General features: G+C 35.8%; 1 protein-coding gene across 1 annotated transcript in view; it reads right to left on the bottom strand.

Moving 5' to 3' along the window:
- LOC136864437 (forkhead box protein P1) overlaps positions 1-16568 on the bottom strand; it is a 711481-nt gene that overhangs the window by 134676 nt on the left and 560237 nt on the right. The window contains exon 12 of the mRNA XM_067141428.2: positions 15134-15309. Within this exon, the coding sequence (XP_066997529.2) occupies positions 15134-15309 (176 nt within the window). The remainder of the gene's footprint in view (positions 1-15133; positions 15310-16568) is intronic.

The raw sequence follows: 16568 nt of genomic DNA, 5'->3' as shown, positions 1-16568 counted from the left end.
AGAAACATGTAAGGCATGGACGAGTCGAAGGGAGACAAAGAGGTTTCGCTGATAGATTTTCACCAGAGGAGTTTATGAGTCAACACATCATGGCCACCACTGGACAAACACCATAGTTGAAGGGTTCCATTTGAGGTTCCAGAGTATAGTATTTTTTCCATCATGTTACTACTTGGGGATTTTTTTGACATTGCATGACCAGAGCAAAATGAAGCAGAAAATCAGAGACTGCAAATACATGTGAATGTGAAAGTTAGATGCCCTACATAAAAAATGAATAAGAGTGCAACAAATAGCACAGTTTTACCAGTAATATAATGACGAGGGAAATGTGAAACTATATCTTAGAACAATCCCATCTTTTCGTTTGGGTCATTAATCTTGTGATGCATCTCTCCCTGCCATCCTATCTTGTGCTAGAGTTTTCAGTTCTGCTTAGCTACAACACCCTACATCCTACATATACTCTACTCTAATCTGTTTGTCACATTCATACCTTGGTATACTCCTGTCATTTTTACAGCCTACACTTCCCTCAAAAACTAACTGAACAAGACCTGCGTGTCTTAAGATGTGCCCTATCATTCTCTCTCTCTTCTTCTGGTCAAATTTTACCAAATCGTTCTCCTCTCACCAATTTGATTCAGTATCTCTTCATTTGTGATTCGATCTACCCATTTCACCTTCAGCATTCTTCTGTAACACCACATTTCAAAAGCTTCTATTCTCTTTCTTTCTGAGCTAGTTATTGCCAATGATTCACTTCCATACAATGCCATACAACTCCATACAATTTTATACCAACTGAAAATAAATCCTTTGCCCACTGAAAGCTTGGTCTTGAGCACAAATAATGCCATTTTCTTAACTGGAATCGGATCATGTATATTCTGTGACTCCTCTCTTACTTGTACACATTTAGTACCAGTAACTATGTTCATTCAGTCACAACTGCTCTTAAAATAGTTCTATTTTTGAATAATTTAATGCTGATATTTATTTGGCCCCACAGATAGACGTTAATGCAAGGACGTCTAATAGATGTCTAACAGATTTACCATTACTGTGAGTGGATTTCTTATTGAAAGCGACTGTTTGTCAGACTGGTTTGAAACAAAGAGAGGAGTGCAGCAGGGCAGCTTATTGTCACCACTTCTATTTACTATTGTAATGGATGTAGTAATGAAATCTATTAAAAGGAAAGAACATGGAGATATCAAAGCCTTCACATTTGCAGATGATGTTGCAATATGGAGTGACTCAGAAGAGGAATTGGGAGAGAGAATGCAAAGCTGGAATGAGGAGTTTAAGAAATATGGTTTAAACATCAGCAAGACCAAAACGGTGGTAATGAAAGTGTACGGGGAAGGAGCAGAACCAATAGTCATGCTAAATGAAGCCCAACTCGACAGCGTTCCAGTTTTCAAATACTTGGGTAGCGTTATATCAAATGACAACCTAGCAAAACATGAGGTCAACAATCGAATCAATAAGGCAACACAATTTTACCACCACGTAAGACACCTGCTGTGGGATGAGCAAATACCCATGAAAACAAAAATGACATTGTACAAGTCCTATTATACACTAATTCTTACATACAGTCTCGAAACCACAACACTGACCAATAGAGATAATTCCAAACTTCAGGCAGCTGAAATGAAATTCCTATGCACTATGATCCAGAAAACCAGGAAAGACAAGATTAGGAATGAGAAAATTAGAGAAGAAGTAGGAATAGATGATTCTCTCCTCAATAAGAATCAGATACCACGACTGAAGTGGTTTGGTCACATGAAGAGGATGCCAGTAAACAGAACTGCAAGGAAGGAATTTGACAGAAAAGTAGAAGGAAGATGACCCGTGGGAAGACCACGAAGGAAATGGATAGATTTAGTTAAGAACGATGTACTGCAGAGAGGTCATAATTGGGACAAGTTGGTGGAGGAAGAATGGTACAAGGACAGGATGAGATGGAGGAGGCTCATATACCACACCCAGGAAACTGGAGATGGTTTAGGATGATGATGATGCGAGTGGATGTATAAATAGAGTTGACATTTTTGACATTGGACCTAATACCAATTGAACATTCTTGTAATGGACCTTCTGAGATGGACATTATGACCTGCAAGCCAAATTTGTTTATATCTTTTACAAATCAAATGTATGAGTATAATTCATACAAAACTAATGGAGAAGCTTGGCAGAAATTAGATGATAAACTGGAGTGGGAGTGGTATGTGATGAACAATATGAAGTAACCTTGATCATTACTGCAGTTTTATACATTGATAGTAATTCTGCACTATTTGTAGGGAAAAATTACTGGAGAATCATTCATCAACTTAGAAGAAATGCCAGTATTAAAAGCAGGATGACACTTTGAAGGAGAAACAATCTGAAGTTCTCATGTTCTTATATACTGACTCAGAAAAAGGTCTTACCTGAGAGAATTCTTTTGAAACTTTTTCACATATTTTTCCAAAACTATACAAATATTATGGCAATTTAAAACATTTAAATTAAGAAATATATGAATAAGTTGCCCTCCACTGACTGGGTTCTTAGAGATAAGTACCTCATTAAGTCCAACATTAAAATAATCTTCATCAGCATATGTGAAATGCCGAACATATAAAGTAATGATAAAAGAGTGTGAAAAGTTAATACTTTAAGGTTTTACTTCAGAGAACTTGGAAAAATGTCTTATTCTTTTGTGTCAAATTATCTGAAGTGTATCGTTACATGCAACTTTTTTGGGCACTCTCATTGTTACTGAAAACATGGTCTGTAATATTCCATTTCTTAAATAACTGTAGGTCCTACAGATCTTCATTAGCAAAGTGGTCTCTCTACAGAACTGTATTTTGTGCACAATTTTCTCCTTAAGAGATATTATACATCTTGATCAGCAACTCTGGGTATTTAGTACCGTACAAGGGCGCCCATACCCGGGGGCAAGGTGGGATTGCGCCCCCCCCCCCCCCCCCACTAGCTCTCAGGGAAAGGCAACAATCTAGTCTAGTCAGATGTTTTCCTTTCAAGAAAATGATTTAAAAGTCAGTATTACGTAGAAGCGGTAGTACCGTTCCCCCCAACAGGCAGGGAACACCGTGGGTTATTCTACCACAGAATACAAGTCGGCATTTATCTTCCAAAATATTAAAAATACTTCGTACCCCCAGGTCTGCCCCCCCCCCCCTCCCCTACAAACTGTCATATGGGCGCACTGATGTTACTGTAAGCATAAAGTCAGTCTGATAACACATGTGGATATGAAGTGTGTAATGGTAATTAACTGAAAGAGACTGTGACTCTGTGACCAATATTTTCCAGCATTCATACTGTATAGTGGTGAATTGGAAAATCATGGATAAAAGTTATATCATGGACCAAACTGGGATTTTAACCCACTTATGTTCTGAATTACATTATTCGAGGCTGTATTCACCCTATTTCAGTTCTCAAACTAGTCTAAATTAAATTTATTACAGAGTTAGGAATCAAAGCCAAGCAACTGGAAAAGAAGCTACATAGCTGTAGAGTGTAGTGTACTGGCATATTAACATATCTAAGTTTTCCACAGGGCAATTAGTGCAGAGCAGGGGTCGCTAAATTCTGCATGGTGAAGAGCTACTTCTCAGATTTGAAAATAGGTGGTGATCTACCAAGAATATTTCACAAAAACTAATTAAGATGAAATACATTTAATTTTCTTACAACACACAGCATAGGTAGTTTAGAAACACACAATAGTAGTTACATCCCTCCACATAGTGTTGGCATCAGGAAGGGCATCCAGCCATAAAACAGTGCCAAATCTACATGTGCAACACAGTTCGCACCCGCGACCCCACAGGTATGAGAAGAGCAGTAGAAGTAGATATAGGGTAGGTAGTTTTATTATAAATATAACAATGTAAATGTTAAACATTTAATTGAAATAATGTACAACCACAATCACATTGACACTGTTCTTCAGTGAAATGGATGACACTCATTTTCAGCTGCAATTTTCTTTTTACAGCCATTTGAATGCAACTGTCCAAATGCCCAGTTGTATGCCTAGTTCCGATTTTGTTCTTTATCACTTTCTTACATGAAAACGAAGCCTATCACATGAAAGTACAATAGAACAATGCCTTACTCTTAGTGCAACACAAATCAGAATAAGGTACTTTTCTTTGGACACAACTGGCCATATAAATCCTGAGTCTGAGGCAATGGACTTCAGTGACAAACCTTTGTTGAAATGCTAGAGTTCTATTTCTGTTGCAGAGCCATTATCTTGGAATTATTGATTATCACAGGCAAGAAATTCCTCAATGTCAATATTTAAAGAACATGAGGCAATGAACAGCACTCATCACTCCATTTTCTTAAAATCGTAGAGTAATTTCTCATACTGCACTCTCATGCTTGAATTTCAACATGGTTTCTTGCTGGAACAGTAATGCAATATACGGTACCTTGTTTTCACATGTTCTTTTTTTCAAATAAGGAAGTGTTTCCATGTTACCTCAGCTGAAATTCTTCACCCAAAATTCAAGTTTTTTTATTAGTTACAGCATCATCTGTTTGAAGTTCTTATCCTTACACTGGAGCTGGAAACTGAGTAGGCCTACATTTTTCTGTTTTGTCTAATAGGAATGCTAAATCATTCAGCCAGATGCTATCTTCAAGTTTCGAATAGGACTCACCATGCACTATGAGAAGCTTTACAACAACAAACAGCCAACGGTTCGTTGATATGCTGTTGAACTCATCGTCTACTCAGCTACCATACTTTATAGTAAAGCAGCAGGTCTGCATAATGGCATCTCCATTCATCAGTTAGTTTTTTGAACAAACAAGAAGGTTTGCCACAGTTTATTAAGGACTTATCGACCAAAATACATCAGTGGCATCCTTATCACACAAGATGAATCTCATCGTGAGTTTTGTATGTCAACGCTGCTAGATTATTATGGTTGATACATTTGTCCCTGGCCATGATCAGTGCAAACATGATGGATGGCTTAGAGCTCTTCTAGACAGACAGAAGTCAGCAGTCTCAGGCATAAATGCATCTTTTCAGTTAAACGGGTCAAGTTCATGGTAAGCAATAAACCAAATATTTTCTGAAAACCTAGGATTTTCTCAATATATGTAGAATATTAACCATTTTCCAGCACTGAATAGTAGGAGGTTTTATATATTCTGACTACATCGTATCCTCGGGCACCTTATTTAATTGAGAGTTGGTCTAGTTTTCTCATTAATTGTAAGTAACTGCCATTTGAGAAGCATTATATTCAAAAGGGTATCATGTCCATAACAGCTAATTATATAGAAAGAATGAATCAGCACTAAAATATTATTTGGACTTGTAATTAATTAATTTTCTTGAATCATGAATTTGATTTTTTTTAAACAAACTATTTGTGAAGAAATAATTTATTCACAAAAGTCTTGAGAAATATCTAAGTGTTTTGTATTTTGATATACTCCAACAGTGCATATATCCAAAGAAGCACAAGCAGGGAAGAATAGTCAGTAGTCACTTAATTATTTCATTTTTTAAATAATCCAAAACTGCAACCTTGAAATTTGTGAGACTATTTACTTAAGAGTCAGGTAACTGAAGAACGAAATATGATGTTATCTTAATATCAATTTCTTATGATTAAAAGTTTAAATTCTAAATCAATCAATTACAAATCATACTTATAACATTAGAAAGTGCATGAAAATTAATCAAATTATTTTTAGATCCTATAAAAGCGAAATTTTTGCCTTAAAATTTGTGCAATATTGTTAAATTAAGTTTTGGGGGTTCTTAGTGCTTTTAAGTTATATGCAGTCACCATCTTCAGAATATTTCTCTGATAAATTTGTGGTAGGTTCACTTAAAGTCCCTTAATGCTATAGGACTAAATATTGATAATGGCTGCTATTTTGAATTCACAAAGCTGCCCTTTAAACAACAAGTATCACCATCAAGAATGCCTTGAAATCCAGCAACTGATTCAAGAAGGTTGGCCACAGTTTATTAAGGACTTATTGACCAAAATATGCCAGTGTCATCCTTATCGCACATTTGTGCAACATTGTTAAATTAAATTTTTGAGGTATTCTACGTTTAAATTACACTTTTGCCAGTTTTCATGGTTATCAGTTGAATACAGCTAACAATTCTGAAGTTATTTCCTACTCTAACATATATACTTCTATCATAGAACAAGCTTTTTTCTTTTTTTCTTTTATGCTATTTGTTCGAGGCGTCGACCTATAGAGATCTTTTGCGCTTATAGAATAAGCTACTTTATTTTTGTTGATATTCCCATATTATTTCACATGCCTTTGAAGAGAGAAAATAATGGCTGAGGGAGGTACGTGTAGGGACTGTGGGTATAGTGGAAATTAAGGAAGATGAGGGGAGAGATAGCAAATTTGAGGGAGATAATTAGACTTGTAATGGAGGACAGGAATGAAGATAGGTCTCCCTTAATCAATGTACAGGATACAGTAGCTAGGCAAGAGGAGGATTACGAAGGTGCCAAACTTAGTGATAACTTAGATTAATTAAAGGTGCTTTACCAGAAATGCTTTTGTTATGTACAAGCAGGGGATGGAAGATCAGATTGGTTTGAAACCAAGAGAGGAGTCCAGCAGGGAAGTGCCTTGTCAGAACTCCTATTCATCATCATCATGGATCAGATCGTAAAATCCATAAAAGAACATTAAAAAGAGCCTAACACTCTAATATTTACAAATGGAGTTCCCATTTTGGAGAAACTAAAGCAGAAGAGCAAGAGAAACTAAATCTTTGGAGTGACAAGTTCAAAGAATATGGACTAAACATTAATAAAACAAAATGTATTGAAATTAATGTCAACAGGAAAGGCACAAATTCAAACATTTTTCTGGAGGGAACTCAGTGACAATCTGTGTCTCACTGCAATTATCTTGGAAGTATCATTTCAAAAGATAACACAATAAAGCAAAAAATACATAATAGAACTCTAAAAGCTTCTCAGTTTTATATTTAAGTGAAGAATCTTTGTGGGAAGAAAACATACCACAGAAAGCAAAAGTGACCCTGTTTTATTCCTACTTCATTCCAGTTCTCACCTTGAATGTACTTGAAGCATGTACCCTAAACAACAAGGCTAAGAGTAAAATCCATTCGAAAGAAATGAACTTGATCAGAACAATGAATCAAAAGATCAGGAAAGACAAGATTAGAAATGAAACAAACAGGAAGGAGGCTGGCATCAAAGTACCTCTTATCAAGCTTTTAGGAAGATGCAGGCTACATTGGTTTAGACATGTAATGGGGATCAAAAGAAGGAGAGCAGCAAGGAATTACTTTGATAGAGAAGTGAAAGGGAAAGATGCAGGCTACAATGGTTTAGACATGTAATGGGGATCAACAGAAGGAGAGCAGCAAGGAATTATTTTGATAGAGAAGTGAAAGGGAAAAGACCAATAGGAAGGCCAAGGAATCTATGGATATATACAGTGAAATTAGAGGTCAGTAAGAGGAATGTCAAGTGGGAGGACATAAAGGAACAGAAACTATATTCTGATAGGAAGAAGTGGCATGCGCTTGTACACCACACAGGGGAAACTGGAGCTCGAAATGATGATGTTGATGACGATAATGATGATGATGATGATGATGATGATGATGATGGGGAGGAGGAGGAGGACAAATTGGGGCAGATGTTCATTTATAAAATGAGGAGTAAGTGACTGTAATAATTTATCAAGTGAAATATCCAACAAATTTCCAAGTTCTTTGAAAACATTTAAGAAAACGCTAGCCAAACAACTGATAGGTAATCTGCCACCTGAACAACAATCCTAAATGTAGATCGTTGATGACTGATAATACATATGGCTGCCATCTTTAGTAATTATTTTAATGAATATATAATCCACATGACTACATATTGCTTTCTAGAAGTAACTACCACCTCCTTTCACAAAGTCAGCAAATTATGCTAAGGGAAATGCACAACAAGAGGATACATGTTTCTTCCACAGACTTCACTAGTTGGCACAATCAATGATATATTATAAATTATGTATAATGCATATAATGAGGAAGGAACAAATTAACACTAATGAATAATAGCATAGGACTCAATATTGTAACAGTGAAGGAATTATTTCCTCTGATCCTATGATGTTATAGTAGCAATTATATAGTTGTTCCCTCAATTTTATACTTTCTATATTATTTATGTATTTTATTGTCATATCCACAACACTTTCATTAGTTGTGGTGCAGATTTTTCTTTAAATGGTCAGGAATTTCACCTTTATGCCACATCATAAGCAAATAAGAAAACAAAGTTCTCATGATCTTACTAAGTTATACAGTAGCCTACACTGCAATGATACGGTAATAATTGGGGGAGATCTAAACTTGCCTGAAGTTGAATGGAATGGAGCTGCAAGTGAAGCCCATGAACAGAAACTGACAAATAAGTTAATTTGGGAGGGAGGATTTACACAAGTAGTACAAGAACCAACTCGTCTCAATAACTTGCTAGATGTATTCTTGGTTAAACCATGGGAAATTGTTGATAAAACTGAGGTAATTGAAGGAATAGGTGACCATAAGGCTGTAATAATGGATGTAGGACTCGTACCAAAAATGCTTAATAAGAGGGTCTCAAAAGACAAGAAATTATACAGAAAAACTAAAGTTGATGAATTTGGGACTTACCTTAAATCACAATTCAGTTGTTGGATAAGTGAAGGGAATAATGTGGATACACTTTGGGCTAAATTTAAAGGAATCATATGGGAAGGAGAGAAGAGATTTGTACCTGTTAAGAAGGGTAAAATGACCTCAGACCCTGTTTATTACACAAGGGAAATAAGAAAATTAAAAAGAAAATGTAGAATAGTAAACAGGAAAATCAAAGAAGGTAGGGAGAATAGAGAAACTAGAAAACAGCTAATGAGGGAACTGAATAGAGTGAAAAAGGAAGCAAAAGAGAAATATATGAATGGCATTCTTCAAGAGGGTAATGACCACAAAGGGAAATGGAAAAAGCTGTATTCATATATTAGGAATCAAAAAGGAAAAGGAATCCAAATTCCTACAATGGTGGGAGAAGGGGGTGAACACTATTTAACAGATACTGAGAAAGCAAACCTCTTTAGTAGGGAATTCCGAGATTCAGTAGGAGATTGTCAGGACTTGGAAACCGAAACAGAAGATAGAGAGGGAGAGACACAGAGGGAAACAAGAAGCTTCTCATTCACAAATGAAGATATTTTCAGAGAAATCCAACTGCTTCAGCAAGGAAAAGCAGCAGGAAGTGATCAAATTACTGGGGAGGTATTAAAAACAATGGGGTGGTATATAGTGCCTTATTTAAAATTTCTCTTTGACTATGTCATAAATAATAGTGTGATACCAAAGGAATGGAAGGAATCTATAATAATACCAATTTATAAAGGAAAGGGTGATAAAAGGAAACCAGAGAACTACAGACCAATCAGCCTGACCAGTATAGTTTGTAAAATACTGGAGAGTTTAATAGCAAAGTACATCAGAGGGATATGTGATGATAAAAATTGGTTCATGAGGAGCCAGTATGGATTTAGAAAGAAATTTTCTTGCGAGGCACAACTGGTGGGATTTCAGCAGGACATATCAGATCAGTTAGATTCAGGAGGCCAGTTAGATTGCATAGCCATAGATCTTTCCAAAGCCTTTGATAGAGTGGAACATGGAATATTATTAAAGAAATTGAAGGGAATAGGATTGGACGTAAGGGTTATACGTTGGATAAGAACATTTCTAAATTCAAGGGTTCAGAAAGTCAAAGTAGGAAATAATATATCACAGGAAGAGAAAGTATGGAAGGGAATTGCACAGGGTAGTATAATCGGTCCGTTACATTTCTTAATATACGCAAATGATCTAGGGAACAATATAACATCGAAAATAAGATTGTATGCAGATGACATAATTGTTTATAGGGAAATAAATAACATTGAGGATTGTTCAGAATTACAAAGGGACCTTGACAGTATCCAAGAATGGGTTGAAGAAAATAATATGAAGTTTAATGGAGGCAAATCAACTGTTACAACATTTACAAACAGGAGCTTTAAAACTGAATTTGAATATACTTTGGATGAGGTAGTTATCCCAAAAGATGGCAAGTGCAAATACTTAGGTGTGAGATTAGAAAGTAATTTGCATTGGAAGGGTCATGTTGATGACATTGTTGGGAAAGCATACAGATTGTTACATGTCATAATGAGGCTACTTAAAGGATGCAACAAAGAATTAAAAGAAAAAAGTTACTTAAGTATGGTTCGTCCATTATTGGAATATGCAAACAGTGTTTGGGATCCTCACCAAGAATACCTAATAAAAGAACTAGATGGTGTGCAGAGGAAAGCAGCAAGGTTTGTAACAGGGGATTTCAGGAGAAAGAGTAGTATCAGAAATGTTAAAGGAACTTGGGTGGGAAACTTTAAGTAAGAGAAGGGAGAAAACAAGACTTATAGGATTATATAGAGCCTATACAGGAGAAGAAGCATGGGGAGATATCCGTGAGAGGCTTCGGTTGGAAAATAATTATACTGGTAGAACTGACCACAAGTACAAAATTAGAAGGAATTTTAGCAGAAACGATTGGAGTAAATTTTCTTTCATTGGGAAGGGCGTGAAGGAGTGGAATAGTTTACCAGGGGTAGTGTTTGATCCTTTTCCAAAATCTGTACAGATATTCAAGAAGAGAATAAACAACAACAGAGATAATAAATTAAATGTTAGAGGGCATTCGACCAGTGCAGGATATTGTAAATAATAAATGTGTGTGATTAAATTAATTCCATCCCCTGGTCTAAGGAGTTTGGACAGCCCAAGTAGGGGACTGCCTGTAGGGGTGAAGTACAGTGGGGACTTCGAGGGCCCTGGGACCGCTACGGTAGCTGTGAAGGCCCTTCAGGAACTCTGAAAAGTGGTGGCAAAAGCGGGCTCTGGTTAAGACGCAGCAGGTCGTTATGCTACTTAGGTTCCAAAATGGGTAAAATATAAATATGTAAATAAATTCAATGTTAATTTTACTCTTATACCAGTTGTATAGTATTATTAGAAGTAATTTCACATAGCGTACTGTATATGAGTTGACTATGTTTGTAAGATATTATAAGTAGAATTTTGTAAACAATATAAATTTATTAAGGATGATGTGTGTGTTTAATAGAAAAAATTATTAGTGTAAATTGTATAATATTGTATTCTAGGAAAATTTTCTTTGTCTCCTGTTAATTTAAAATGTAGTGCTTGACAATAATGTATTTTAGTGTACCATTTGCCACCGAGGTAGACACCTCATTTGCAAATAAAGAGATTTTTGATTTTGATTTAGGTTTGATATGGAGAAATTTGCATATTTGTGTCCTGTCCTACTAAGTGGTTGGCAAATGCAGACTCTGGATTATATTTGAATAGTCTGTGAAATTTTGTCCTCTGCGGAATATGGGGCACTCAAAGCATTTAAGTTTGTAAACACTATGTAAGTTACAAATATGAGTACTTGTGAGTGAATGTGTAAGTGACTGACATCTCTTTGTTCTGGTCTTTAGGATATGTTACCCTTTTTTTTTTAAATGTAGAAAGCCATCAAGGGAAGTGTAGTTATAAACATTGACAACTGTCAGGTACTTTATGGTGTGTAATTCTTCCATTGTTATCCTCTATGGAGAGATGTATGTTGTCATGTCTGTGTAACATAAATTTTGATGTGGAGTGCTTGGGTTATGGTGGTGGTGGTTTGAAATCATTTGAAGTGTCTTTGTTTATTCTCTCTTCAAAAACCATGTCCTTTTCCATTTTGGTCTGTTTGAGGATATACAATTTGTCTGAGTCTACAGGTATTCCTGTCAGCCTAAATAGTGAAAAGAAATGCTAATTAAAGTAGGTAATGAGATAGAACTTCTCAGAAAATACAGTATACATACCATTATGATTATCACAGAAAAACATATGATCAATAGCAAGTGTTCCTTGAATGAAAAGTATCAAAGCAATGACATATGAATAAATAAAACTCAGTTTGTATAGTGCCTGCAATAGGTAGATTTTCCAAATATCTCAGTCCATCTACTTGTATACTTACTTCTATTTATCTTCAGTCCTTAGTGTTTTGGTACATTATGGTACTTCCACATTAACTTCATGCAAGTTTTAGTAACATATCAGATATCATTGTCTAGATTATAATACAGCCTAAGTGCAAATCTAGGCAGAAATTAATTCAGCTCTTTCAAGAGAAATCATTTGAGTGACTATGAAAATCAATTTTGAAAAAGATTTATGATAGAAATATTACCTACACAAGGAGATCTCCATTGTACTAGCCATAGTAGGCTTGCTATAAAGTTTCTATTATTATAGTTTTTACTTGCTCATTCCACCTCTGTAATTGTAATGTCTGATCCTTCTCTGTTACTTCTTCTATTCCTACTGCCTGGATACCTCCACAGGTCTGGTTCCTCCATTCCTGGAGAAATGAACTATTTCTCATTAAAAGTTTTCACATCCATCACCACAGAAGGCCAATATCCTACTTTATTTTTGTTTTGCTGAAAAGGACCAATTTCTCAATCACATGTTCACTTCCAGGATATAATTTCTGATGTATCGATATTTTAAATAGAGCATTTCTAAATTTAGGAAACTACTGCCAAGGAAATGAGCAGCATAAAATCAATAAAAGACAATGAAATCATGCCTAAGGTATGCAAGAACCAAAAAATGAATTAACTGCCTGAAAAACATGAAGAATTATGAAAGATGGCAGTCATGTAAAATTAAGAAGCACTGTTTGTCAAAGTCTTATACGGTAGTTGTTTTCATATAATGATCACAGGGATAAAATTAATTTTCCTTCCAGACACATTTTTCAGAAGAGGGGGCATTATTAGCTCAGTGACTTAGTTGCTGGTTTCCCATCCAGAAGGCTGAGGTTTGAATTTCAACTAATCCTGGGTTGAGATTTTCAACTCAAATTCATGTGGTGTCAGGAAGGGCATCCGGCCTTAAAACATCGGCCAAAACCAAACTGAGTCTTGGTGGCTCCAATGATCCCAGAAATAGCAGGGATAAGCTGAAGATAAGGTCACATTTCTCAGAATGTCCTATGATTTAAGAACATTATACCACTTCCCTATGAAATGATGGAATGGAAAAAGAAATTTAGTAATAGTTACAAATGTCTTCCAAAGCAAGAGAAGCAAATTAGAAGGCTCATAAACATTCTCCAGGTTATATAAGGACAGACTGAAAATCATGGCTTCAGATTGGAATCACCTCTTAAAAGAAATTAATTCTACTTTATGTTTAACTTTCTCTATGACAATTTCCCATGCCAACAACCAGTGCTATATGTTACTTAAAAATCAGGAAATTAGAAGAATTAAAGCACAAGATTAAGCTAATACAAGGTAAAAGGGAACGATTCTTAATAACGGGATTGATTCCAATTACTACTCATTATGATTATTTTGCCAACTCTGCAGCCATGTTGAAACACTCCATCCATGAGATCTATGGAGTTAAGTAACATTAGGTATGATCACTATTTGGATGGGTAGACCACAGAGAGGGAGCAGAGAGGAACTTGTCATAGTAACAACACAGTTACTTTCTTCTTTTCTTTTTAGACTCCCAATAAAAAATTTTAAAAAATTAACAAGCCACATTGGCAGACTCAAGAGTATACATCCGTACTGCACTCCAATTGCAGTCGAGAGGAGTTTCCCCAGCAAGGTTAAAACCCAAAACCACAACGAGACTGCTTACTGAAGATTTTTAACCACAAATCAATAATTTAAGGCAATAAAATACTACAAGAAAATTTTGATATGACCATGTGGTATTTAACGAGAAGAAGAAGAAGACAGCATAGTAATGCAAAAATGTTTTAAGAACTTTTTAAAATGTTATCCACTTTATATTTTAAACTTGTCTAATGTTTTTCTAGGTATAATTTTTATTCCAGGCTGAAGATGTCCTCAAAGAGGGACAAAAAATGTAGCTGACTAATTAAGAGGCTTTTATTGATAAGGCAAAAAAGAATAATTGTACCTAGGTATTGAAAAGTCAGAACTCCCTCAATTATAATCAAGTCCTGACAGTCGAAAAAAAATTTTAAAAGCCATCCGAATGCTGGTTGGCAGAGTAGAAGAGTGGGGGTATACAATTTCTAATCACTGGATTTGGGGCCAAAAACCTGGATTCAATTGGTAGTACGGTATTCATATGGAGTGAGGACATATGATGCTGCTGATGGTGATTCGTTCATCAGATGATTATTCATATTTTTAAGTATTCCACATGTTCCTAAGCTTCTGTCCTTCCAGAGAAATTCCCCTTTCAGCACTCGGACTGTATTATAATTAAGCAATGATATGCTATAGGATTGGGGTGATTGGGCACAGAATGATATATGGTAAAATCAGACTTATTCTTATCAGATATGGTATACTACATACAGTATTTGATCATCTTTCTAGATTGTTTCACGATTTACAACAACTTACCTTAAATCACCCCTTTAAAGGGAAGCTTAAAATATTTGAAGCATGATATCAGTTTATATTTCTTAATATCGAAAGGTCTCTAAAAAACTTTATAAACTCCGGTCAAAAAAATATTGATATGACAGTGACACGTTTGATTTGAAATACTTTCCATCTTCTGAACATGCCTTTACTTAAATGTTTTGTAATACATCTAAGTAAATATTAAATAAATATATGATGAATTGCATTATTATTCATAACCTCTATGCTATTTAATGTCATAAAAATGTCCAAAGGAATGTAATTTATCTGTGCAATACAATGTGCATTATCAAGTTAATCAGATGAGAAGTGTCTTGCTTCAAATTCCATGTTTAAAAGCATTTTGGGATAAAGTTAGTATGATGATCTATTGAGACATGCCCTAGGTAATACCGATATTGAAGTGTGAAACTCTAAAGTAACTGCACCCACTCCTGTCCTGAAAATGCCTGGCTCACAAACAGCAATCACTAAAGCAATGCTCTAACAGCAGTAGCAATGGCAGAGCCAGCAGCAAAGTTTCCAAAAAGTCAGTGCTTACTGTGCGGAGAGGTGGGGTGGAGTGGGTGATGGGGTGGGGTCATATTTCCGGGGACGACCACGAGAAAGATGGCGTCGCTTGACAAACTCTGCATCATCCACCATCCAGAAGGAGCCAAAGTCGTCTTCATAGCGCACAAAACACTTGTGCAGTGACAGATTGGTGCGGATCGCGTTCTGTATACACAGACCACCAAGAAAGAGAAAAGAGAGTAAAAGACAAAGTTAAAGAGAAAAAAAGTAGAGAAAATGGTAAAGTCTCACTTCTAGCTGCCTTCTTAGCAAGACATGTTCGATTTGAAATACCTTCCATCGCCTGTCCACCCTGCTCGCCTCACACAAAGTTGTTAGTTCCCATTAATGCTTCCTCATGCTGATTAGGCACACACAGAAACAAGCAAAAAAGAGAGAGAGAAAGAATGGAGAAAAACACATGAAAACACATATAAATGGAATAAGACAAGAATGGAAAAATAGTAGGAAAAAAATTAAATTCAAATCCAAATGTTTGCTAGAAGGAGCTAGAGACTAGAGTAGTCCGAGACCAACTTGCGTGTCTGCCTCAGCTCTGGTGTGACATACCCAGTGGTGCATCGCTGGGGTCGTCGCTTGTAAAATTCCACTTCATCCACTGTCCAAACGGCGCCTTTCACGTTCTCCACCCTCATGAAACATTTGTGGAGAGACAGGTTGTGTCGCACTGCATTCTATATAAAATAATACACATACAAGTAAGCAACGCAAACCAAAAAAAGAGGACAGAATAAAAAGGAAGACAACAAAAGCATTCAAAATTGAAGCCAAAATCAGTGCTGCCACTGTGTATTTCAAGTGCTCAACACTAGGCATTGATTTTAAAACAAAATTAAAGCTTACAGCATGCATAGGAAGTGATTCTACAACTTACTTAAAATCTACTAAAAATAAGCATTGCAGAGAAGAAAAATATATCCTGCATTCACACAGCCAAACTACACACTACATGAAATAATGAAGTATGCTATGTAAAACTACAAAAAGGAAATGTGAGAGTCAGTTTACACTCCATAAACCTTAGGATTATTTCATCCTCACTGCAGTGTAAGGCAGGAAATAAAAACATTTCTCTGGCAGTGTTGAGGGTGGAGTTGAAATGATTTTAAAGTCAATGAAAATATAACAAGTCACATGGGTAGTAAAACTGACAACGCTGCCATAATAATGCCATATATATATGCGATTCTTCTGAACAATAAAAATTACATCATTTGTTATGCAAACGCTTTCATTGTCATGCATATTTTCATACCATGGATAACAATGAAGAACTCCTTGAAAAATTTCCCTCTGTATGAGAACCTGCAAAATATTTCTTATCTTTGAAAGGAAGCAACCTGAAATCTAGAAATTGCTTCATAGACAAGCCTACATTATCATGAATATAGTAGGTACATACT

The sequence above is a fragment of the Anabrus simplex genome, chromosome 2 (genome assembly GCF_040414725.1).
Source record: "Anabrus simplex isolate iqAnaSimp1 chromosome 2, ASM4041472v1, whole genome shotgun sequence".
Classification (NCBI taxonomy): Eukaryota; Metazoa; Arthropoda; class Insecta; order Orthoptera; family Tettigoniidae; genus Anabrus; species Anabrus simplex.
This window is presented reverse-complemented; position numbering and strand designations above follow the sequence as displayed.